General features: G+C 38.2%; 3 protein-coding genes across 4 annotated transcripts; 2 read left to right on the forward strand and 1 right to left on the reverse strand.

Moving 5' to 3' along the window:
- Positions 1-4,136: 4,136 nt before the first annotated feature.
- Positions 4,137-8,218, forward strand: LOC145224530 (cilia- and flagella-associated protein 99-like). 2 transcript variants are annotated; one of them, XM_080091050.1, is made up of 14 exons: positions 4,137-4,372; positions 4,626-4,731; positions 5,014-5,146; positions 5,279-5,392; positions 5,465-5,662; positions 5,725-5,854; positions 5,908-5,991; positions 6,059-6,147; positions 6,249-6,432; positions 6,496-6,658; positions 6,719-6,845; positions 6,981-7,211; positions 7,773-7,949; positions 8,036-8,218. In XM_080091050.1, exons 1-14 carry the CDS (start codon positions 4,262-4,264, stop codon positions 8,160-8,162), a joined length of 1,974 nt encoding a protein of 657 aa, XP_079947176.1. In that variant the 5' UTR covers positions 4,137-4,261; the 3' UTR covers positions 8,163-8,218. The 2 variants fall into 2 exon arrangements, with proteins under 2 accessions (XP_079947176.1, XP_079947177.1); XM_080091051.1 differs by lacking the exon at positions 5,279-5,392 and having other exon boundaries at positions 4,139-4,372.
- A 192-nt stretch (positions 8,219-8,410) lies between these two features.
- LOC145224531 (uncharacterized) lies at positions 8,411-10,611 on the reverse strand. The gene is made up of 3 exons (XM_080091053.1): positions 9,782-10,611; positions 9,252-9,376; positions 8,411-9,067 (listed from the first exon to the last, which is right to left on the reverse strand). Exons 1-3 carry the CDS (start codon positions 10,540-10,542, stop codon positions 8,802-8,804), a joined length of 1,152 nt encoding a protein of 383 aa, XP_079947179.1. The 5' UTR covers positions 10,543-10,611; the 3' UTR covers positions 8,411-8,801.
- Positions 10,612-12,505: 1,894 nt separating this feature from the next.
- LOC145224633 (uncharacterized) lies at positions 12,506-26,029 on the forward strand. Its single transcript, XM_080091171.1, has 40 exons — positions 12,506-12,976; positions 13,079-13,228; positions 14,571-14,764; positions 15,119-15,299; positions 16,250-16,270; positions 16,759-16,929; positions 17,084-17,200; positions 17,267-17,373; positions 17,445-17,561; positions 17,617-17,785; positions 17,849-18,033; positions 18,094-18,223; positions 18,363-18,404; positions 18,474-18,568; positions 18,832-18,964; positions 19,030-19,140; positions 19,331-19,506; positions 19,880-20,038; positions 20,192-20,321; positions 20,412-20,545; positions 20,942-21,098; positions 21,247-21,395; positions 21,653-21,788; positions 21,919-22,085; positions 22,168-22,330; positions 22,548-22,648; positions 22,880-23,036; positions 23,231-23,435; positions 23,504-23,663; positions 23,807-23,993; positions 24,084-24,238; positions 24,310-24,445; positions 24,514-24,572; positions 24,657-24,734; positions 24,797-24,926; positions 24,991-25,120; positions 25,175-25,326; positions 25,450-25,537; positions 25,592-25,752; positions 25,811-26,029. Exons 1-40 carry the CDS (start codon positions 12,604-12,606, stop codon positions 26,005-26,007), a joined length of 5,763 nt encoding a protein of 1,920 aa, XP_079947297.1. The 5' UTR covers positions 12,506-12,603; the 3' UTR covers positions 26,008-26,029.
- The last annotated feature ends 666 nt before the right edge of the window (positions 26,030-26,695 follow it).

A 26,695-nucleotide genomic window follows, 5' to 3' on the forward strand; every position in this document is an offset into this window, starting at 1 on the left:
TATTACATACTATTATCGTGCTCAAGTGAACCTTGCGTAAGGTGTAATATATACATTTGGGGTAATAATGCACTTTGTTTAGTCATAATTCATAACTGAATGGTTTCCGCAGCGACCGACTGCTAGTATAGCTAGTAGTTCCAAGAAGAGATAGTAAAGGAAGGTAAGAACAGAGAAAAAAAAGCATTTCACTTACGCAATGGTATTTGGAAAATTAGCAATTGTTCAAATAGCTTAGTTTCAATCTGCCAAGGACTGGTAGAAGTGCGGCAAGCTGTAAATGCAGTTTGCCAGTAGCCTATATGATGTGGTAATTTGAGATTTGCAGTGAGCCTAAAAAGATTTGAGCATTCTGCACTAATCCCCCAAATCAATTATCCTGATATCTACGAACCACAAATCACCATATATCTGCATTTTTTTAAAAACTAAACACATTGAACAGCAAGCGTATAATAGAAATTGAAAAGCAAGCGTAATGTGTATGATTATGTGGATATCGATGTATCCACAGAGTAAAAAGTTTCTCGGTTTAGAACTGTCTCGTTCTTTCGTGGGTATAAACAAAAAAGAAAGTTGCCTATTGGTAACGGAAATAGTTTTATTTTTGGCAAATGTTGAAAATTACCCCCTCTCCCAACCTTTTGATAGATTTGCGCCACGAAGTGTATCCAAACTTGTTGTTCGAATTGAGCTGGCAAGTCTCGGTGGCTGGTGCTGAGAGAAGTTTCAGCAAGCGTAAATTAATCAAAACATTCACTGTGATGCATGAAAGGCTTATACATCATTAGCAATGATTTCCATTGAAAGTTCTTGTGTACGAGAGTTAGATCTTAAGAGCATTGTAGATGTGTTTGCTATGGGGTGCCGTTGTTGAATTTCCCACAATGCACCGGGTAACTTGCGACGCAAGTTAACTATCTTGCGGCAACTTAACGTCGCAAGTTGGCTAACTTGCAACAAAACTTCGCTTACTTGCGGCAACTTAATTTATTCGACAACGGCGCCTCATAGTTTGCTGCCGAGAAAGCTCTGATTTTTTATATTTCAAACGTAAACATACTAGTGATGGGCATCAGGAACTTTTTTAAGAAACGTACCGATACCTTTCAGAAAATTGCCTATGTTTGCATGCTCTCACTTTTTCATTTTTCATCCAACAATTTTCCAGGGGGGGTCAGCTGACCCCATTTGCCCCTATGTGCGGACGCCCTTGGTCGGATCATATGATTTTTGCTTTTTTTGACTCACCAAACTAACAATCAAAATAGAATATTAGGCAATAAATGATCAATTTTGTTTGAAGACTGCATTTGTTACAGTGCCAGTCAAAATTTTTATCACAAATATTTTATGGTAGCATACGGTTTACCTTTACACAACCAGGGTGGTAGCTATAATTCCTTGCTTCTGTTGCATGTAATATACTAAACTGCTTGTTGTCGGCTAATATAAAAAACTATTTTGCATTTTTAAATACTGCGTGCCCGAGTTGGTAGGCTACAGGTGTGATTTTTTAGCGTTCTACCTTCCCTAGATCAAAAGATATCAAAAGTTTTGTTTGTGCGCTTAGTTTCGGCATTACTGGAAACATTTTTCTTCCCATCGGAAAAAATGGGGTCGCAAGTAAATGCGAATTTAATTTTCTTTCCAATTGGGGTCGCTTTTAAAAAAAGGGTTGAAGACCACTGCCTTGTGTGACCATTTTAACTTATTATATGTAACGTCCTATACATGTATATCATTACCATAAAAAATGCCCAAATGCCCCAATTTTATTTTGACGACATTAGTTATAATTATTACGAGCGTTTCAGAACAGTTTACATGGCGGTGCGAAAAAGATCTTGTAGTTCTTGACTGATCAAGACGAGAATCCCCCAGTTGAGAATTTGTAACGGGATTGATGGACACGTATCATGATTTACTTTCCGGAGCAGGTCTTGCATCTGTATAGATGCCTTTGTAACTTGTGGTGTGCCGAAACATGTTTATACTGTCGTTTCCGGTTCCGGTAAGTAGAACACAGCTGCTCGTACCTGAGAAAAAGCGTAGAGCTCGGTTAGAGGGCGCTATATGACTTTATAATATTGCTCATTTGCCACAAGATAAATTCTATAACTTAAAAGAAAAAAGGTTCACTTTAAAACTAAAATTGTGCATTACTATATAAATGGGTTGTTTTAGACTTTTTAGCCAGTCTATTTTCTTCTTTTTTTAAGCGAGAGATTTTCTCCCTGTTGGACCTGAAGCTGATTTAATCATTCGCCTTTGAAGCGTTTATTCGAGAATACAAAGAAATATGAGACACTCCATTTGGCTGATCAGTTAGCTGTTATTGAGATGCAAAGATCGGGCTTACCAAACCATTTGTAATGATCATTACAGTTTACACAGTAGCCGCCTTTTACAAGCCGTCATCGAGGCAGGTGCGGCTACACTAACATTGTGTTAATTAGTTAGCCTATATTTTCAAAGCATCGTTTTGTCAACTCCAAACAAAAGATCGGTAATAAATTCTGCAATGAGTTAATTAGTAGCACCATGATTTCTCGTTTATAAGCCGCCCTCGATTGTAAGCCGCATGTTGAGGTGTTAAAAAAATAATGTAAGCCGCACGCTGGAATTTTAGATACGATTGTTTCTTAATACATCTTTCTGTTGTTATATGGTATGACTATTTGCCCATATCTGTTTGTTACGTTGATAACTGTACCCAACAAAACGTATATCGACGTATAATCTGTACACGCATGCATGTTTTGAACCCCAAATAATTTAACATGTTGGAATGTAGAAATAATTTCGGTATAAACTTAAAATATAAGTCGCCCTCGATTATGACGGCCGGTTTACACCAAGCGCGTGCGAAGCGAGCAACTCGAAATTTCTTTTTTTGTTTAAGCAACGCGTGGGGGAGTCCCATTTCGCGCTTCTCTCTGGGTTGCTCTGTGGGTAGAGCTACTAACACTGGAATCTGGCTGTCGCCTGGTTGAAAATTGTTCGATAGGTAGAGCAACGGAGCATAGGCGTTTATGGTGCTGACTCAGCAATTTGGGTTTATGGTAAGAATGATTGCTGAGTCAGCACCATAAACGCCTATGCTCCGTTGCGCCGCTTACCAAACCGGGCGCAAGCCAAATTCCAGTGTTAGTAGCTCTACCTGCTCTGTGTGCAACTGAAACGGCCTTTCGCGCGAGAATTTTTTCCTGAATATGTAGGAATGACCAGTCTTGGTCAATTATGTCGGATATATTGTTGTTGTATGGAAGTTTAGGCTCGGCAACTTTATTCCAGAATGTCATTTGATGCGTAAAATGTCATTTGATAGTAAAAATTTATCACTCATATAATTGCCGAACAGTCATAATTAGCGCTGTCATATGTAACAATTTACTATTTTCAAATGGCGACAGAATAGGCTCAGTGGTATCATAAAAGAATGTCTGGAACAAGTTTTCCAATGTACAAACCCACCAGGTACCTTACAATGGAAATAACATGGTATTTGGAAACTTAAATAGGTAGGCTATGAACTTTGTTGTATTTTATCCCCCAAAGTGATAGATATTTTAGTTTTGAGTACAAACAATCTAGATAAAACATGCACAAAAATAGTTTAGAGAAAAAGAAAATCTCAAATCTAATTTATCATATGTTCAAAAGCTTTAAGCCCTTTCAATAAAACTCCTTTAAGTGAATAGTCGCACCGCACAAACGGCAGCTAAAAAAATATAAGCCGCGGCTTACAATCGAGTAAATACGGTATCACCTTAAAAATCGTACATTTCTTGAAAAATGAATTTACGTTTTCGATAACAATAATGATAACCCATATACAGTAAACAAATAAACTGGTACCGTACTTGAAAATTGAATTATTTTATTGTTTCTATGTTGCCTGGCTGGCTAAACAGTACTTCTGACGTCACACTTAACAACCATTTATTGGCAAAATATCCTAAGCGTCAGGTTGTAAACATTACAATATTATAACAAGCAATCCTGAAAAACGCAGCTAATAATGATAGTTTTTGGTTTAAATAACTGTATCTAAACTACTCTTTATTAAATCTTATTGCTTTGTTTATTTCTTGACAAACTGAAGCCACATTCTGGGATAAATTTTACGAGTTGCGAGTTAAACAGTAAATCCGGCCCAGTAGGATGAGTATGTTACTGTGTTGGTTAGTTTTTCTTCAAGTAAAACAAGCCTGTCTTTGCAAATTTATTGTCAGAAGTACAATTCCTTTCGGGAAGAATGTTACAATATAAAGAACTTTTGGAACTTTGTGTTGTAGCCCTTAACAACTTTAACAACCAAAATCAGAGTGTTGAAGAATATATCAAGACTTTTTTAAAACATCAACAGGTACTAATCATCAACGACAATAAAAATTAGATGCTAAGTCGGGAGTGGAGTTTATTTTTGCCAAACGGCAGCATAAAAGAATGGGTATAAGTTGAGAAATCTGAAACGTAAAAATATAACTGTTTGTTTGTAAAGCTCTTCTGCTGGCAAATGTACATTTGCCTTGATATTATGTACATTTGACTTGATATTATGCCTGGCAGCAATAGCTTATATAACTGTTTGTTGTTTCTAAGTCCTGTACTTTTAACAGAGTTTAGATGATGGGGATCACATGTTTTTGGTGGAAGTTTTTTCAGGCTGTGTCCAATACCGCAAACTTCTTGGTGTAGTTGTTGATGGATTTTATGTCACTGATGGTAGGTAGGCTGGTTTTCTTGTAAATTGATTAAGCATGCATGTGCAAATAGTTTTTCATCTGAGAAGTGAAAATTAGACGTTATTTGGGGTGGTTTTGGAGGCTTCGTTTTGTGATTTATTGTATCTGGGGTTGCTGCTTAGAAGCAATTGACTAAAGCTGCTAAACATGTTTATTTGTTGTCAAGTTACATTGTGTTTAGTTGCTATGAAATTGACAATTTTTAAACTTGTAGAATCTGTTTTGTTGTTCTTAACCTCTCTATAATATTACAAACATGCAGGAAAAAATTCATTGCGATCAGACTCAAGTTTGTATTCAGTTCTGTGCTACTTACTCATCTTTCGACTGGATGAGTTGGGAATTGGTCACTTCAGAAAGTTTCTTAACACTCAGAATGTCAACAAAATGTACAAGTAAGCATTTAAGCAATGTTCTGTGATTATCTTGTTAAGATGTCATCATAAATAATCCTATCATAAACATAAATTGAGACATAAATCCTAAATTTTGTAATTACAATTCATCTTAAATTTTGCAATTCTCAGATTTTTAAAGTTTTTTCTTGATGACAAAAACTTTAAGTCATGGGTTCATGATGAGTGGTGTAAACAATACGATTCCATCTTTGTGGAACAGGAAATTGTTTCAAGCATAGAAAAGTATGCCAACTCAATGTTTTACTCAGATTAGACTATTGAAAAAAATCATGATAATTCTTCCTTTTAATTTAGATGGAAATGTGATTTAGACGGTATTCTATTATACCTGGAAGATATCATAAACAACAAAATTTCCAACAAGCAACGATCAAAGACTCCAACAAACCCAAGACCGTTTAAGCTAACAGATCCAAAACCAAGATCAATACCGCTTCCTGAAAAAATACCTAAGCTTAAGAAAAGCAAGCCTGTCCCAATGCACATATATAAGTAAGTAATGTCCATCAACATTGGTTGTGGTATAACTTTGTCACCAAATTTGTTTCCTAAAGGGAGCCAACAGAAGCAAAAGTTATTGAATCTATAAGGGAAGAAAATAGATTAAAAGCTACAGAAAAGCTTCTGGAAGCAAATGAATATCAATTTCAATGTGCCAATCCTGAAAAGACTTTGAAAACAAAGGTATATGAACCAGTGGCTGTAAAAAATGAAAAATCATGTTTTCTAATTTTTAGGCTATTGTACAACAAATAATTGAAGATGAAGAGAAGAAATTAAAGTTTAACAAAAAGCATGCCCAAGTAATTCCGAAACATGTGGTAAGAGTTACTTTTTTGCGATTACTGTTTGACTTTAGCATGTATTACTTCAATATGGTTGTTTAAGGTGGAAAACCGTCCAATCAAAATGAATGCTGCCGCAATATTAAGAGAAGGTTCTTTGTTCCAAAAAAAAGAAAAGCGAGAATTAGAAAAGTATGGCAAGTTCCTGTAATATAGAAAATAAATGCTTTCAAAATACTGTAACAAATTCTTCTGTTTCACTGTTTTTTATATTGATTTTATCTTTGTTGAAGACTGGATAAGTTATTAAATGGAGCAAAAGATGCCACAGAGTTTTTAGACTGGCAAAAAAGCATGCAGCAAAAAGACAAAGACACACAACTCTCTGAAATGGAACAAAGGAAAGTGCAAGGAAAAATAAGCCATGAGGAAGCAATACTTGCCAGACAAAATCAGATCAAACAAAACCAAGAAAAGGTAACCAAGGTTTTGTTTAATCTTTGATAAAATTTGAAATAAATTATAACTGTGATGATCTAGGTTTCTCAATTAAAACTGGAAACAGCTGAAATGATGCAAGAATACCTGGCACTGAGGTTGGATGAAGAAAAACAAATGCGAACATTAGTTGAACAAATAATACAAGGCCATCACAATGCCCATGAGGCAAAGAATAAACTACAGCAGTACAAACGCAGGATAGGTAAAAACAGTAAAAGGTCAGTTTGGTAAATGGGAATTGCATCTCTGGTTATAATTGCAGTGCAGGAGGTTAATGCTGAAAGTCGTGAAATGATGAAAAGGGCTCTAGAAGAAGCAGAAGAGGAAATGAGAAGAAAAACGCAACTCATACAACAAATTCGTGCGATGGAGTCAATACCTAGTATCCGGTGAATTGTTAATTTAAACCTAAAAATATTTTTGTGCTGTTGTGGTTGGTTAAATTTGCGACATATCTGATTATGGTTTTACAATTCAAAAAGTAATGCTAACAAAAACCTATTTTTTGACGATCTGATTCCAAGACACAAACTGGTGGATTTGACATCAACCGCTGGACACGCCTTACTGTCCGAAATGTCTATCGCCGAATTGCGTGAAAGACTTTGTCTATTGCGCGATGCCGAAAAACACGAGGAGGAAAAACGCCGGGATGCAATACTAAAAGATAAACAGTGCAAGAACGAAAAGTTAATGGAAACCTTAGCGCGAATTTCAACGCACAGGAACGAACTAAGCAAAGCCGCCAGTATCCGGTAAGTCAATATTGTATTCGTGATATTGTATAATATTGTAGTAAGTTTAGACTTCAGAGCAATGGTTCTCAATCTGTGGTACACGTACCATTACTTCACCAGCTGTACGCCGGAGCTTTTCAAATGGTACACGTGTAGCTTTCTGCTATACGTAAATCAAGTTAGGTCAAGAATTTCAACTAAACTGACCCAATTGACCAGGCCGATTTTGGGGCGTTGGACATTCATTTGGAATCGCTAACTTACCGGTTTCGAAAATTTGCCAGCGCGTAGTCTATAATCATAGCCTTGATGTTGCTCTATCCATTCAAACATGGTTTAAGTGATATGCCGGGATAGAAAAGGTTGCAATACTTAACTTTTTTCGAATGCAAGGTTTTATAAATTTATGAAAAAAAACATCCAAGTAAATTTCTCTATGAAATTGAAATCAAATGTTAACATTTTTTTTATTTTAATATTCAAAACACTAAAACATTTTTTAAGCTCATTGGTATTGACCAGGTTTTCCTAAGCGCCTTTAGCCGATAAAAACTATGTTCCCTTGGGTATTGTTACAAGTTTCGAAGAGCAGCAGCGCGTCGCTAGAGAGCAACAAGAAAAAATTCGACAGGACAAAACTATTCAAGACCTCCATGATCAACTGCAGCAGAAAAAAGAGGAAAGACTCCGACGTGCTGAAGAATTAGCTGTAAAACCCAACGCTAAATCTGCTGCACGTACCAGAAGCCTAATCCGGTGTGTTGGTATTTAGCGCCGGTCGGCTTAGCTCGACCAATCGCCTTAAAGTATGTCGCTTCAAATGATTTGTTTGTAATTCGCAGCGAAAAAAAGAACCTCGAAAATACGCGATGGCGGCAGCTCGAGATGGGACAACAACGGATGGCGGAAATGCGTGCAAAATCAGCCAATCCTGACAAGACCTCGAAAAAACAACTTTTTTCCTTCTAATTCTATCTGTTTGCAGTTTTCTATCGCTAATAAATAAAAATAGGTTTCATTCGTCACAGGCTTTTGTGTTTGTCGTAGCCTATAACAACTTGCAAGAAAGGTTTATCTTTTGCTGACTTTTTAGGATAAAGAAATCATTTACCCCAGCGCTTCCCAACCAGTGAGCCGCGACCCACCTGTTTCGCATTAACAGAAGCATTGCTTGTGCGCTTGCTATGTTTCTTACTTAACTTTAATTCTTTTTCCATTGTGGTTTTGTGGCAATATTAAACGGTGGTCCGCTTAATTTAAACGGTTTTTTTAAAGTTGGTCGTGAGCTGGAAAAGGTTGAGAAGCACTGATTTACCCCACACTTGCTGCAAGTCAGACGTGGACGTTCGGTTTCGGGTTCTAGTTTAAAACAAAGGGATAAGTAAACCCGACTCTGAATCCAAACTCAACCATATTTACGTTACAATTTCACTTCGTGGCACAAATATACATGCTTGTATGTATTTGTATTTGTCCAATTGTGACATGCCAATTCCCGTAGCTGGTTTAATGTCTACAAATTGCACATATGAATTGATTATTGCCTTGTTTGCACTTATGCACACTATACGTTTTTTGTAAAAAAAGTTTTTTTATCGCCTGTTTGATTTATTCAGCATTTAAGCCCAAAGGGCGTTTACCGATAAACCGCCAAACTCTACGAGAAATTGCATCGTTTTCGGTTTGTTGCTGACGAAGCTTAAGCTGCATACGAATGTTGTTTTCCTGCAGATTGTCTGTTTGGTTAACTTCACTTCGACGGCTAGGTTTGTGTTTTCCATAGTTAGACAACGCCCTTCTCGGCCTTGGTGCAGCTTTCGTTTGGTTCGTTTCCACTGCTGATTGAAGATTGCGTTTGATTGGCGCGTCTTGCGCTGGGATGAATGCGTACAAAAGTAGATTAATCAACAACAATAAATTAATCTGTTGCATGCTTCAACATTGTACGCACTATGCTAAAATTTACCAGATTGAAACTATTGACAAACGATGTTCTTTTTTGTGATAGTGGAATTATTAGTTTCGCTTAGTTTTTTTCAAAAAAACAAAAAAACAAACCTATATGTTGATATTTGTTGTAGTTAGCAGAGAATCCGACGGCAGTGGTCGGTCGATGAAGCATATCCCTTACCCTGTGGACAGAAGTGCTCTTTGGTGAAGCCGTGGTTGGACGAACGCCAAGTCTGAAACAATTTCTTCTCTTTTTACATGGCCTTTTTTTCTTTATTACTGCACACGCATTTTTACATGGCCAATATGTTATGACTGTGTACAAGTTGGCGTATAAATTAGCCTACTATTTGTTGTACCAATAAAATGCATTTTCATTTTTTTTGGGCGGGCATTACCTTTGGTCTACCTGGTGACGTCTTAAACTTTTGAGGATGAAGTGGTTATGTTAAATCTGTAAGTCAAGTTAGACTCCAACGGTTGGAGTCAACCTTTCCTTGTACCTTCAGGCGCCAGTAGGTGAGATATTTTATGAGAAAAATTATGTTTTATAAACAAACGGTTCCGGTGCACTCGCGGCCTTTGTTACATAACCATGCGGCTGTCAAACACACTTACATTGTTTTGCGTCACATTACCTTTTGGTGAAGACGAAATCTGCGCTCGAAAATGCCGTACTTTTGCCACAATACATTTCCTGTCCTGGTACAGAATCTTGCACAAATGGAAACATCTGACGATTAAAATAAGCAGTTTTTGATTTGTTGCACGAACTTCGGTGGATTATTGAAGCCCGTTGTTTTTCCATATTGGCCTGTCCAGGTGCAAGTGAAGCACGACACGCAGCAAGCATCAAACTCTGATTACCAATACTGCTAGTTGCCTGTTTTTTTGATGCCGCAAAATTGGTGCTTGCGAAAGTATTTAAGTGATACTTTCCCATATGCAATGCTGCTGTACTCTGCGACAAATCTTTTCTTTTCTGACTATCAGATTTCTGCGAAAACCTTCTCATGTCTGCAGTGTACATTCTTGTTACGGGATTTACTTTTTCATAGGAGGCTGGAGGTGCTATTGTCCTGAACGGCATGTGTATACTGACTTCTTTGTCGGTGCGTAAGGCCATTTGCTCGGTCCAATTGTCAACACTACTTGATAGTTCGGATTCTATTGGTATCGACGGTGAGTAGTTACCGTTTCCATTGGTCCTTTGTTGAACTGATGGATTATAGTCAACATTTTCGTCGCTCGATGCAGAGGAAATCGAGTCTGACGAATCTTCATTAATCGAGAAACCTTCATTTACTTCAACAGAACGATGAATACTGTGTTTGTCCATCGGCTTGGGATCTTTAGCCTCAAATTTCCCGTCTTTCATTTTGTTCGTTCCGTCTTGCATTGTCTTTTCAAAAGACTTCACTAAACATAACTGAGTGTCAAATAAAGCAAAAGAAATCGATACATGGGTAAACAAAAATTCACTTTTTAAAACAGAAAAGTTAAACATTTATTTTTTCACTAAACTGTTGTTAATTCGTTTCGTATTATTGATTAAACTGTTGGAGTAGAAAATACTTACACACAACATCGATATCATCGTGCAATTCTTGTTCTTCGATTTTCACTTGAAATCTTTCATTTTTTCGTGTGGTTATTTCTGATTTGAGTTCCATTTGAGCATGTTTAATTTGACGCATAACTTTTTGCCGTTTGTACCGTATTCTGATCAATTCAGCGCGTAACAGCTTTTCAATGCCTACGTTGACCTTTAAAGCTCTATCAAAATTTCGTGTGCCCACGGCCATCTTGATAAAATGTCGACTGATAGAAACTTTCAACACAGTTTTGCACATAGGCTACACGAGTGCGCTCCGAACTGTACTACTATTATTTGAGGAATACGCTCTTGGAATAATAGGCCGGTCCTTTGTTTGGCTTGATCTGTAAAAACATTTCACATCCATTGGTCGAAATCCTTACATTTAACCGCAAGTCCGTTGTCTGTGTGGCATAAAAACAATGAAGAAAAGGTTTTAACGAACACATACCACCGTTGTAGAAGTTGTGTCGATGCACTACAGTCTGTGTGTGTTTTGTCAAAAATCAAAATCCATTAAAGCGTTACTTCAATTACACAAATCGTACAGAGTGGTCAAACAAACATTTGAATGCTGTCTGTAATATGATGCACCAATTAGCATTTTTCAATTTTTTTCACACATATGTTAATTAGCAATTTCACATTTATTTACAGGCATGAAGTCGTACTTTCACATCAGTTTTTACGCTTTGCAATTATTCGGGCGCCTAGAGGCATTGTGTTGCCACCTTTAATCGCCCGCTGTTGTGGTATAACGTAATGGCTAATATGGTTTGCTTTACCGGCACCAACAGTCGGCAATTTTGTACAAAAATTACCTGGAATTTCAATCGCGCTCTCGTCGGCCACGTTATACATTTCTAGGCTGTTTGTGGGTTTAACGCAATGTCACCATGTCTAAATACTAGGGAACAGTTGAGATTTCTCTCATAAACTAATCGATTTAACATTTATCGCTTGACGTTTTGGCGCCCGTGGGCTCATGACGTTGGTGTAATAACCTTTTTCTTGTCCGCATCTATATGTCGACACCTATATAATGGTATCCGCATTATTACTAAGCACTTGAACGCTCCAAATTTCTTCATCGCTATAAGAAAATTGAGATACTGATTACACAAACCAGATAAGATTAGTAACCTGGTATTTTTCATGATAATTTAGTTTTTATTGTTTTATATTTTAAATGTAATTTTAATGGTTTTTGTATCACAATGTGATTGGGGCGGATTCAAAATCTATGTGCTATGAAAATTATTTCCATAGGAATTAGCAACGGTGCTTTGTAAACATTTTGTTTGTGGATATTCGCATAAGCTTCACTAAACTGCACACGTTGTTCCGAAGTTCCAATAGTGTAGTAACACAATGAACTCGACCGACGCCCGTTCGTCACAATCCTGACAAAACCAATGTCTGGCGTTGACCAATGAACTGCCTCCGGCAAAAGTCCCTTTTTCTTTCTTATTACGACACCACCAAACTCTCGGATTCTATTTCTTACGCCAGATTTAAACAGTATTGTTGAGAGCATCCAAAATTGTAGGATTTTTGTTTTTGTTCCAAAGAAATATTCAAAAAGCAAGTTTTATTTAATGAGGTTTCTTTACTTTAAATTAAATGAGTTCGCAGTGTTTGTTTATAACCGAACTTCAAAAAACTAACATTAGGTAAATGTTCACAGTGAATGGATTTAAACGAAGAGAGTTTCTCACAGAATGCAGTTAGTTATTTTTATTCGTTTTGTTGTCATCAGGTGGTATTCAAACAGATTTAAGCGATTATTTTCTTGCGTTGATTTTCACATCAAACGAAAAAGAAAAGTATATTATCCACCCAACGACCTTAATTAAGGTCACCATGGCGAAGCGGTCAGATGTTACACATCTGAAGAAGTGCAAGTGGAAGCAAAGCTCCTTGTCAATTGGTTGTATCTTTTTGGGATTTATCGTAATGGCACAATTGGATACCGGTGATGCGATTAGATTTGCTAGCTACAATCACAGTGAAAGTACCCATGCAGGGGAGTTTTACAGATGCACTGCAAAAATCGACGCCAGGATAGACAGCCATCACGAGTGGAAACATCTCGAAAGTCCAATCAGAGAAAAGATGCTGGTTCAGATTGACGAATTGTTAAAAGGCGGCAAAATTAGCAAGGTTTTTGAACACTTTGCCGACAACTTGCCCAAACCAAGATCAAGACGTCAAACTGACACATCTGACAACACAGGTAAGTGGGTCGGAATAACTATGTTTTCCAAAACCTCTTTTATAACGACTTAGATATGCAGCAAACAGACAGATGTAATTTAGCAATCTTTACCGTCAACAGGAAACAATGATCCTTTTTTTACCGGACCTATCAGCATTCATGTTGCTGTTGGCGAGGTGACTGAGGTTTATGTGACTGTACAAGATCTAGATGGTGATCCATTGCAATTGTCGTTGTTGCATGAAGTTGAGGGAGCCTCCATTCGTCCAGGTAAGGACTATGTACAACTTAAATTCACGAGTTGGCATAGTTTGATCTGACAAGACAAATACCACTCAGCACCTTCTAAAAACTTGATATTGACTTTACCTATATCTTACAAGTTGTGTCAATTTTTGATGCACGCTTGGAGACCCGACATTACGTAAACGCTTCTGCACGTCGATCGCCAGACACTAATTGCTGTTTACGACTATAATTACCGGTGTGTTTAGATGTGCTCCAAGTACTGAGAGAGCAAAGTAATACGTCATTCTTGCGATCGTTTTTTGTCACTTGTTTGTAATATTCTTTTTTGATACCATTTCTAGTTGTTTCTCGTATCGCGCATACAGTTTCATGTGTGATACAAGCAGTGCGAGAAATTACCAGGTAGATACAAATTTGACGCAAAGCGTACTAATGGCGGGTTGCACAGTCCGGTTTTCTCACTTAATATATATCCTTTAGCGGACCTAATTACGTTGCGTGGTAAGGTCGGGTGTGGCACTGTGACCTACACCAACATCGGACTGTCAACCTAACATTTCGATCTTTTAAAAGAAAATGAACTCTTTTTTTCTGCTATATTTTCATGTCGTTACTAAAAGTAATGCGACATTTCCCTAGTAGCAAATAACTTGTAAAGAAATGTGATCATTAGTAACGCGTAACGGCTCACCACTGCTACGGGTCACTAATACATGCAAAATTGAACTCAACAGCAAAATAAATATCATTTACTAGAAAATAAACAGGTATTGTCTGCTGCTAAAATTTTGTTTCGGTGCGTGGTTTTAAAATTGTCTGTGAGCGCAATAAAGTCATGGGTTTAATATCTTCACATTAAAATTAATTATTTTTGTTTGGATTTGACTTTTTTGAACTCTGTCCAAAGCAGGCTTTTCGGACGGTTTGTCGATGTGAGAAACTTTGGTACAGAATAGTTAAATACTTTTTATACATGGTTTACTGAGCACGCCATTGATTTACACGTCAGGCAACTTATGTCTACAAGACGGTAAACATAGCGGTTTGTAAATCCATTTTGTTTGCAGCCTACGGCGAATTTTCGAAATTCGTTTGTCCGGTACGATTACTTCAGCTTGCCCTTTTTTACTAATTTTGCGTCTGAAACGCCTTTAGCATAGTAGATGAACTTTATCATTGTTACAATGGCATGTTACGATTACATAAATTGTTTATCTGCCTCACGATTTTACCCACCCAAGAAATCTAATAAATCCAAAAATCCAGTATCAATTATCGCATTAAAAATAATAATAATCGGTCGCCAGAACAACACCATATTGAGGTATGGTGTTGTTAAAACTTGTCTATTTTTTGTTTACAGGAGGTTACTTTACTTTTATGCCTACAACTGATGAATTTGTAATGTATCTCTCCTCGCTGGTCAGAATTGCCTTTGTTGTCACCGACGGCCGAGGAGGACGTAGTGAATGGTGGCCGGAGTGGCAAATCTGCGGCTGCAAAAACGGGGGGAGATGCGTGTACGAAAACGTTAACATAAGCACTGGAAGACTGTTTGTGAGTATATTTTGCAAATATGTCCAACCACAAACACCTGTTATTTAGTTAAAATTCTGCCCCTCTCCCTACAATTGTTAGACCGTACTTCATTCCATGGACTCGCATGTTTCCTTAATGAAGGGAAAAAGTATCCTGCTTGTCGTTAAGTCAGCCTTCGCATAATCCATCCATAGTACTGTTTGTGGATGTCGTCCACGTAACGTGTAACCACCTCGATACTACAACATCTGTGAAACTGCAAAACCACTGCCGCAAGCACCAAATACGCGGTGAACTGCATCAGTGTAAAAGGCTATTATTACGTCACACAAGCCCTTATCGCCGTTCTCTCAACGCGGGTTGACTTTTTAGCTCGTCGACTGTGAATGCACGCCTGCGTGGGAGGGAGGTTTATGTATTGACGATAAGGATGGCTGCCGTGGAAACCCATGCTTTCCTGGGGTTCGCTGTTTCGATGTCAAGGCACCGGGCGTAGGATTTACCTGTGATTCTTGCCCATCGGGAATGTTTGGCGACGGTATTCTTTGCGAAGGTAAGCGATCTTATTCTTTTGCATACATACATGCATAGGCGCCGAGTGGGCGGTGGCGGGGTGGCGCCGCCACCTTGGGTTTGTAAAGCACGGTGGCGGCCACCGTGGATATTTTGGTTTGTTTGTAGCGGTATCGTACGAAAAATTGTAAAATCTGAGAAAAAACGATTTTGCTTTTTAACAAGCGTGCTGGCGAAAAAGCAGCAAAAAACTGCAACCTGTTTCGATTATAGTGCCTTGTTTATGAGGTCAAACACACAATTGTTGCCAGTGAATGTTTAGCCATTATTGTGTACAATTCGATTGTGCTGTAATAAATGGTTATTTTAGGTGATACAAAGCAAAAACAACATGACAAAACATTTTTTTAAACGCTGCTAAACCAATGTTACACAGCAAAGTGTTCCAAATAATTATTATTTCAAAAATTTCTTTTTTATGATTTTCACAAACGTTGCATTCTATGGGAAGTTTGTTGAGCTTTGAGCTCATGTGGTGGCACGCATTGGTGACGTCACATAAAATGACGTCATATTTCAAGTCCGCCACCTTGCATTTTTGCAAAACTCGGCGCCTATGCATACATGCGTTATGCAAACTGATCACAAATTGGGTGTATTTTCGGTTTAAAACATAGTATGTAGTCTCGTAGCTTGTTTTAGACACGTACAATACAAGTAGTTAAACGTAGTTTAGTACCAAACCAACACTTCAGCCTTGCTTGAATGAAACAAGGTTGCTTATTGTGATGCAATAAGCGTCAATATTTCTTGTTCACTAATATCTTCAAGCAATGACGTAGTTATCACTTTCGAATGCATGAAACAAAAACAACTTTTGTTTGGACACTGCTTTGTGTAAAAGCGATAAACTGTCTTTATTATTGCTACCTTAAACTAACCATTGCACTTTTATACTAATTGCACCGGCTCGTCGCTTCATCAATGAAGACCGCTCGTCTGTACCACAAGGTATTTTTTTGCTTTCTGAGATTTCTTTGTGCTTTTTTGTTTTAGTGATTTCGGAGGTTACATTTAAGTGATTTCGGAGGTTATATTCAAACTATATCTATTTCGCATAAATTTATATCTGCGCATGGAATACTGTACTTTTAAAGAACTGAAAAAGAATGAAACCACTTCGTTTTGCTTTGGCCGAACCTATAGTTTTTTTTGCAATTGCAAAAAAACTGTATTAATTGTCATGTACAGTAGAGTTTTAAGTTAGACCAGAGTAGTTTTGCTTGCACTTATAACGATCACAAGTCACAACCACCTTCTCTGGATATTTTGCCCAGGGCAAGAAAGCAAAGAAAGTTAGTTGTTTATACGGTTTTTCGAATCATTTGTTAAATATTTACACTTTGCCGACGTTAATAGCAGAATCGAACAGAAACACTGTAGCTCACAACAATCTAAACTAAATATTCCATCAATTGCATCGTGTTTTGGCTGCGCAGTTCGATGTATCCACTCCGGAGTGATTGAAAATGGCGTCGCTTTTGGCGGGAACGTGTCGGTGGGGAATCAAGTTCGGTTTGAATGTAACCAGGGTTTTCGATTGGTCGGTAACGCAGTGATTACTTGTCAGTCTACTTACGTATTTGATGCACCGTCACCAGTATGTCAAGGTGTGTGTTAAATATTTAACTTATTAATCTAAAAATATTGACATTTTTGCCGCGTAGTTAGTCATTTTTGCTTGTGTCTATCAGCAAAGGTTATTTTAACTGCGGCAGATGGAAAATGAAAGTTATTTATATACTATTTATTTACGGTTTGTAGATATAGATGAATGTGTCGATAAACCATGCGATGGAAATGCAACTTGTATTAACACGCCTGGCTCCTACACATGTACGTGTAATGATTATTTCATCGGTTCTGGATGGGCATGTAATCGTAAGTATAAACTGACCATTTTTTTTATCACGTCCATATAAATGTTAATGCATTTTCGCATTTTAGCGTTTGTTGAGTTTACCGGATTTAAATGCGAAGAAACAGTAAAAGGTTCGATCACATTGGAATGGAACGTAACAAAATTGTGGAGCAACTCTCCTGTAATATCCCAGGTAAATTAACAAAAAATTGCGATTGCATTAGTGTCAGCTTTTTCATCATAATATACTTTTATTTTTCACAGTACATTTTAACCTGGGTGCACGCCGCGCAACTGGACAGCACACTGCGTAACGAACTAAGCACCTACTACCAAAATTTCGACACCTACAGCGAAAAACTTGACAGTTTACAGGGAATGGTGAGTATTGATTAATGGACGCGATTTTAAATGACCATAATTTACCACCACGCAGGGCGACGTACCGTCGTTGGAATACTTGGCAGTGGGAAGAGACACTATGCGATACAATTTAAAAGATCTTAAGCCTGCAACTAATTACAGAGCAGCTGTAAGAATTGTTCATAATAGCGGCGGAACTTACAATGCCGTAGAGTGGTGCGAAAGGAAAACTTCCGACGGAGGTATTACTTTTTTTTGGCATTAGGCTTGTGACTGACAACTTACTCAAAAAACGTTTACACCAGTATCGTCGCCGCCACTGAACGTTGCAGTCATTGAATCGACATCAAACGCTTTGAAAGTATTTTGGAGTTCTCCCTCGTTTCCAAGAGGACAAATCAGAAGCTATGTGTTGAAATACAGCGAAACCAACAAAAGCTGTGACAGCAACGGACAGACTGAGGGTTGTGGTGAAGTGTATTATGTGTTGGTAAGTCAGACACGATATTTCTGCAATACATACTGATCTGACCAACACGTTGCTATTCAGGTTACTCACACAGAATTTACTGCTACAATAGTCGGTCTTAGGTCCTCAGCATCCTACAACGTGCAAGTAGCAGCGGTCAACGGAATCGGCGCTGGCCAATTTTCAGCTACAGTGGTCGGAAACACAACAGGTAATTGTCCGTAATGCACCTTTGGTACAGTCTGCCCGCCGACGTATCATCACACATTAGCCGCATCACAATTGCCCATGTATTAACTGCCACCTACCTGTGGTAATTGCTTTCAACCTGGTTATTTTATTATCCTCAGGATCAGGGTCCGATGTAACTGCTGTCGATTCCAGTTTACCTGGTGAGTATCAAAAACAAAACATATTCCGTAATTGACAGTTTTTTTTTACATTTTACGCAAACATTGCAGACGGTGCTTGCTTTCATGGCAGTTATGTTTTGGAGCAAGCATGGAATCACGATGGCCTGCAGCAAGCAATGATGGCCAATGAGGCGCAGAGGATGGTAAGTGTTGGCATGTGGTTATAACCACTTGCGATAGGTGCTACAAGTTTCTGCTTTCTTGCTGTTTTTCGCCGTTTTCTACTTATTTGCTTCCTACTTTTCGTCTACTAAGTATAAACGTTGCAATTTAAAGTTTTTTAATTTAAATCGAATAGGTCTTGTAAAAGTCACACAAACAATTTGTCATCTTTTTTCTGGGACTCAAACAAACAAATTAGTTTCGTATTTTGAAAGAGATTATATTATTTCGATTTTCTTTTTAGCTTTATTCAGTGTTTTTGAAAAACTTCCTTTCCGACGCCAACATTGCCATAAGGAACACAACCATAACAGAGTTCGATGATGCAACCATGACGTCGGTAAATGTTTATGTGGATACTCCGAACGCCACCCTCGGTATGGGTCACCTTTATTTCTTTTTACCAGTTTAAAACCAAAACGGCAATACAATGTAATTGTAGGTGAAGAGGATCTGAATAGCTGGAAAATTCAACTTGAAGAGGCTGTACAAAAAGCTTCCCTCATCGATCCTATTTTGTCTACACTTCGGGAGAACAGCATTGTTTTTAAAGGTAGGATTAGGATTGGATTCTGTCTTTGTAATGCAACAAATCTATGTCTATCGTTTCGATACCGACTATTATTTTTACGCTACGAGTTGGGATAAATTATGCTTCTGTGGCTTAACGGCCTACAAACATATAAAATCACCCTGCAAAAATAGGAAGTATTATACAGAATAATGTGATTTCTTTATAACAGAGTGCAATGAGTGCATGTCCACCGAGAATTGTCCTGCTTTTGCTGAATGTCTTAACATTCCTGGTGGTTACACTTGTCATTGTTCGAGTGGATACTATGAAGTATCATCAGGTGATTCCACCGAGTGCCGACCAAGTTATCAAAATGACGCAGAGGCGACCACATCTTCAACTCAAGTTAGTTGTCTTTCCAAAACCATTTCTTTAAGGTTTTGGACCATTGAATTCGAAATTAAAATTTCTTTATTGTTAGATCTTACTGTTGTGTACTTTTGTATTAAATTTGCCCTGTGTTCCCACTCATTGCCGTCTGACTTCATGCGCCGTTTCTTTGTTAAAATCCACATGGTCATTAAACTAACCTCCGGGTGTGGACTATATACGTATAGGTAACATTATTATTAAGGACTACGTAATATTAATGTTATTATTCTCGAATTAGCGCCATAGAGTTGAAATGACGCACATTCACGCTATAATGAAATCATAAATGCGACCACAATATTGCGCAATATTGATGCCTTTTCATACGCGTTTCACTTTTTCCCAGGCTCAAGAATATATCGCTCCCCAATGCCGACGTGTGTTCGCCGACATTTACATTTTAATGGAGAGCAGCTCAAGCATACTGCAGGAAAATTTTGATGACATTATACAGTCTCTTATACAGTTAATTAAAGGAATGGAAGTTGGCCCCCAACGAACACAGGTAACCGATACACACATATGGGAATGGGATTCCTTATTAGGCCGACCTAATGTGATTTTTTGCATCGTAAAATTGTGTCCAACTACGAATTTTCAATGTTTGTCTGCCGTCGAATGCCATTATATAGTAAAGTTATTTAATAATTTTTTTTAGATTGGTTTTGCTCGCTATTCGAGAAATGTGGACATTATCTTCGACTTAAACACGTACGAAACGACTGACGATGTTATCGCAGCAATTACAAATATCGATCATGCTGGGTTTGGAACACGGACCGGTCATGGTAAACAATCTTTCCTCTTTCTTATCTTACATGTTCAAATGTTCCGCCTCGCAGTTCGCATTGAGAAACAAATGAAATGTATTTTAACAGCCCTCCAATATGTTGCCGATTTCGCCCTGACGGAACAGAAAGGTCGAAGACCGGACAAAGAGCTCCATGTGATTGTGATCACCGACGGACGTAGTGCTGATAATGTCACAGACGGTGCTGCCGCCATACATTCGGTGCGGGTTATGTTAACGTAATTTTAGCACGTACATGGTGTGAATCACTTTTCGAGGAAATGTTGGTAACATAATATTCTTGATGTCTTAAGATTATACAACGCGCTGCCACAATTTTTGGCACGAAATGTCGCTTTTCTTTCGTACACACATAAGAAGCATTTTTGTAACGCTGTGCAGTTTATGTGGAGTTTAAAACAATATGCTGGTATCATTTCTGGTTGAAGAATATAATCTATCAACGTTGGCACGCGTACTGATAACATAAACATGCTGTAGGCATTTCATTTTAAGTCTTGTTGAGGAAATGCGTCCGTTTTTTGACAGTCGTATTTGTCACCAAACCGTATGGCAGTTTTTGACATATACGACAAAACCAAACTTTTCAATTATTAGGTTGCTGATAACGTTATCGTGGTGGGAATATCTCCGCATGTCCAAGAAACAGAATTACAGAATATTGCTGGTGGCATGGGTGAAGTTTTCCACCTCACCAGTTTTCAGCAGGTTCTTTCTGAGATGGCTTCACATCTAGCACAATCGGTTTGCCCAGGTTCATATCGTTTCTCTGCTTCAGTTTGTTTTTTACGTAATCGTAAAGTTTCGTTCTTGATCATATATACCTAAAAAACGTTTATTCATGCATCTAATTTTCGAATAATTCACACTTTTTAATTTTAACATTTTTTGTGTTTTTTCAGTAAATTACTGCACCACCAACAGCACGAAAACCGACGTGGTCTTTGCTATTGACACAAGTACTGGGGTCACCAACGATTTATACCTACAATTTATTGATGTTGTCCGCAATTTTGTCGAGGCTAGTGCGATTGGAGACAATGCAATAAGGGTACGTTTTGCGTTTTTTTAAGCTCTGGAATAGTTTCGAACAAAAACTGTTACGTTTTATTTTGAGCTAAACGTTTTTTCTCACCAAATTGTGTAGCCGATAAACAATATAAATTGAGTTCCGAATTATAAACCAGAGCAACATAAGTTAACACATGTAATTTTAACGAGCAAAACATTTTAAAGCCAATCCAATTTGAAATAATATGTGCAAATGTGTTTTTGGTGATATTCTGATCGTTTTTTGGGTATGTTCAGGTTGCAGTGCTTCCATTTGATCAAAGATCTCAGGACGTGATTACTTTAATCGAAGGAAATGACAAACGATCTCTTTTGGAGAAGCTCGACAGACTTGAGTACAAACCATCTTCTTTCGACGTCCTGCTCGGAAGCGGTTAGTTGTTTCCTTTACCAAATAGAACATGTATATTAAAAGTTCAGGCATTTGGAGCAAAACACACATCTAGGGGAATATACCTTATCTACAATATAGTTTGATTATTTTATTCAAAACATCTGTTTAGCTTTCGAAAGAATAAACACCGACATCGCGGTACCAAGTGCTGGAAATCGGATAGACGCGGGATTGCAAGTGGTTATTATGCTCGCTCATTCTCCGACCGACGAATACATTGAAGCCGCGGGGAACCTAAAGTTTAAAAAAGCAATGTTTTATGCTCTTACAGTTGGGGTAAGAAGAGAGTCGACCAAAATATAACAAATTTTTGCAAATTGATTTAAACTATCTATAATCCTTTTTGCGTTCCTTTCAGGATTCTGCACGTCAAAATTTGAAAACGTGGTTAAGGGTATATTTTAACCTTGAGTTGGCTGATCCAATTTCGTCCAATCAGAGCGCTGCTGCAATCAGCCAAAACAAAACAAATATAAACGAAAAATTGCTTAATTATATGCAAGAAAACTTTGTGTGTCCAGGTATGTTTCTTGTAATGTTTTAACTACTGTAAATTAAAAAATGTTTGCAACCACTGGTAATAATAGTCTACCCAAGAACAAATGATCCTATTGCGTTCCGTTGCACTGGCTTGTATGGCCTGTCGTTAAATAAAAAAAGTGCAGTATAATTGCACTTCGCGCATATTTAAGGATACGTTTGTACAGAACAAAGCAGGCAACCGATATTCTTTTACAGTAATCTACACTCCTCCTGACTTAAAAGTCGTGGTAATCTCGGAAACTGTGGCCCACGCAAGATGGAAGCACATATCTGATGTTAGCGAATATCGCCTGCAGGTAAAACTCAATAAATTGACATTTAAAGTGTTTTAATGAATTGTTGTTATTATCGACATCGATCATGAGTAAAATATAAAAAAAATTCAAGCTTATAAATCAAACATATTTTAATGCAAATTTAATTGGGACTGCTGTAAGAGGTAATATTTTGACCCAGCAATAACAATCATTTACAATGCAATCCAAAGAATCCCTTAAAATATCTAAATATCTCAAATTTCTGTCAAGCGCTACACCGACGATCCGTCGAAAAGCTTTGAAGTGGTTGTGAGGTACAATCAGCGTGAGATGATCGGACTTAGTCCGGGAACTCGATATTTTTCTCGCATTCAATCTGTGAGAGGTTTGAGTTCAAACTGGTCGGAACCAGTTGAGTTTTGGACACGTAAGTTCAATTGGCAATGGGATGGTTTTTAAAAACAAATCCGTAAATAATTTAACCAGAACGTGGTGATTTGCAGTCAACGGGGAGTTTACACTTCAGGCTGTCATGATGAGGATACTTAATGTTTAACCAGTTAACATTTCGTCCTAGTGTACTTGGTGAATGCCCTGTATTGATGTATTTCATTCCTCCAGGCCCTGTTGCTGTACATGCTATGTACGACGTGCCATTAAAGGACGGACTTAACATTACCTTTCCCCGTGCTAACGGCGGCTCGTCGTCTTACATAGTGATTCTTACGGACAGAAGCACGTCGTCTGAAATCGGCCAGATCTTTGTCAACGCGTCGGAGAAAAAGTCATTCTACAGCGCGGTGTTTAGGACCAACCCTATTGGCAAGTATGTCAAGGGATCGAGCCAATTTGGAAACCAGTGCATTCTTATGCAGTCAAAGTTTTGTTTTGTAGGTACTATGTTTATATTCTGACACAAAGTGGTACAAAAACGTCGGATCAGGTTAGGTTTAACATCACAAATCAACCACCAAGCAAACCTGCCGGATTATCACGGCGATTCGTTAATGAAACTAGCATCGCTGTCGAATGGGACGAAGTCGCCGAAGCAAAGGTACCTACAAAAATTAGTTTCTAGGGTCACATATTTCTAGGGTAACTCACTACACGCATTTTATATTTAGTGGCAGAATAAAAGCACATTGCGTTTAAACAACTTAAACAGCAGCGGGTTGATGGTCCAGATTTTATTTCCAGGGTTACGTGATAAACGTTGCTGGAGAAAACTTGGGGGCAGGCGGCAACTTGACCTACGAAACGACAAGAAGTGAACTTACTCTGTTCGGATTAGATTCTGGTAGAACATACGAGTTTAGAGTGGCTGCTTATGAGAAGTCTGTGTACGTGCGAAGTGCGTTTACCAACGCCTTGCCTGTAACATCAAGTGGGTAGCGTTTTTCACCCCAATTAAAAATTTGTTAAACGCATCATTCTGCGCAACCGATTATGTATCTCATACTGTCTTCGTTTGCAGAACCAAAGGCAATTTCAGGAATGAGCGTTACGATGATAGCTCTTAGTCCCCCTGAGGTTGTTTTAAAACTTAAACCAAATGACGGTCCCACTCCCGACACTTACATTTTGCTTGTTACAAACCTACTGGACGGCTCAATTATTCACGAAAAAGAGGTTTTTTAAACGATTGTCATAGATCATAAGCGTGTGTAAGCATCTTCTCACAGTTTCGATTGCGAATTCAGATTAATGCAAATGTTCCGGAGTTGGCGGAAGTTATTGTTTCTGAACAGTTTGTGGCTGGAAGGAAATTTAACATCACTATTTGGACTTTAGTAGGAGCAGCAAAAAGTGCTCCTTTCCATTACGAAATGTTGTACAGTAAGTATTCAGGCTAACATGCATTTTCAAATGATTGACATAAACATGCGTTTTCCTTTTAAATCAAGCTGCTTTGCCCGCACCTGCTGCAGGAGCTGTGACTAACGAGACAACTTCGTCCCTAAGCGTAAGTTTGTGTATGCAGTACCTGTCTACAGTACAATTGATCATTGCAGTATGCCATAACCTAACAAAGGTTGTTAACTTATAGATTTCATGGTCAAGTGTTCCGCACGCCACAAGTTACATCGTTACTGTTTACGTTCTTGGACAGTTGTCAGTTGTTCAGGTAAAGTCAGCAAATACACGATTACGTGTATTGTTAGAAAGAAAAACGACTTCTGTTTTTAGAGAACCAAAGTTAAGGAAACAGAAACTTTGCTGGAAAACCTCAGACCCGATACCACTTACGTGTTCGACGTTCGCGGAAAATACTTGGAATATTCCAATTCTGTTCCGCTTCGGGTAGTCGGCTTGACACGTGAGACTATTGCCTGATTTTTTTCGTCACGTACACACCCGAAAACATTTTCTTTTTGCCCCAGTGCCGGAAGGACCGCTGGTCATGAATGTAACATCGATTAGCGACGATACTGCACTGCTTAGGATCACTGGCGCTCGCGATGATGTCGATTTGTACCATCTATCAGCAACTTTAGCTGACAGACCAGAAATGTATGTATTCAACATTAACATAAAGATTTTTTAGTTTAACAATTCTGTTCGTAGTGTGGTGGCATCTTTGAGTTTTAAACCAAACAAAACCGCATCGGAATATCGGATACGTTTGACCCCTCTACGTGGAGCATATCGGTATTTGGTTCGTGTGTGGACAACTGGCGGTTGGGTAACCACACCCGTAAATGTTACGTTTAAGCAACGTAAGTTTAGTAAAAAATATATGGTTGTCTACTGCTACGAATATCATTAACAACATTTTTGACTTGTTAAAAGTAATAAATGTTTAGATTGTTTTTTTAATCTGTGTGATTTGTGCTTTTCAGCACCGCCATACGCCCCCCGAAATGTATCCGTCACTGTGTCTGGTACAAAAGTTCTTGTCACTTGGGGTCCAGTATTATCAGCAGAAGAGTAAGTCTCTAATCATTTTATTGTATTTGTATTCCATGTTCCGTTCACTTTTAGGTACATGGTTACCCTTGACGTCGGCGAGAAAATATTTCACACCGAAAACACAGCGGTCGAAATACTTGATCTTGAACCAGGAGTGAAATACAACGCACGCTTGTACTCTATAAGCAACAACATTGCAAGCGACGTTCCAGCCACATTTAAATTTTCAACAGGTCTCTTTTTTGTTGGTAAATTTTGTTCGTTGTGATTACACAACATTTGATTGTACAGAATGTTCACTGGTCTACAATGCAACCCTTACATCGGGTATCGATTTTGTGAACGTTACTCTTCATTCGTCTTCTACAAACGGAATTGTTTTTTACGAAATCAGCATTGTAAATTCCAATGACCCAAACGCAGTGCTCTTTTCGGAGGAATTCATTCCTACTCTACGTATAACGGTGAGCGCAATACCCCCTATTTAAAATACACCACACATACAATTTGGTCTGGTTTGCTTTCTTTTAGAAAGTTTTTCGCGGAGAGACGATTATTCCATCAACTGCCTACAAGGTGAAAGTAAACGTAGTTTGTGAATCCACAGAAAATCCCGGAACAAGAGTATTTGACATCACCACAGGTGACTTACAAGCTCCGTTATGTGATGTTCTCCACCTGTTAATCATCATATGTTGCACATGCTACCAAACTAGTTTATACTATCACTACTGCTGTACCAAAGCCACGATACATATATAAATCACTGGCTATAACTTTGCTAAAAATGCTATTACAGCGAAATTGCCAACTCTCCCGAAAGTGCAAGTTACAGAGATCAGTTACAATAGTGTTAAGGTTGTTTCAAGCTACTCTAAAGGTTTGGAACTTGTTCTGGAGGTAAGTGTTGCAGTTTATTAACATTTATTTGCGAGATTAGAACTTTTTTTTTCTTTTTTTTAAACGTAGCCATAGCCCAGCTGAACACTCCTAGATACTGTATTAAACATTTGTTTATTGCAGGTTACAGATCTTACAACTGGGGAAAATCGAACGATACGGAACGCCACACCGACACAACTAATTGACAATTTAGTTTCCGCAAGAGCTTACGCGGTCACTAGTTTTATTATGTTACGGGAAAGCCAAGGACCACCTGGCCCGAATGCCATTTTC

This window comes from Phallusia mammillata, chromosome 4 (genome assembly GCF_965637545.1).
Source record: "Phallusia mammillata chromosome 4, kaPhaMamm4.hap1.1, whole genome shotgun sequence".
NCBI classification, from domain to species: Eukaryota; Metazoa; Chordata; class Ascidiacea; order Phlebobranchia; family Ascidiidae; genus Phallusia; species Phallusia mammillata.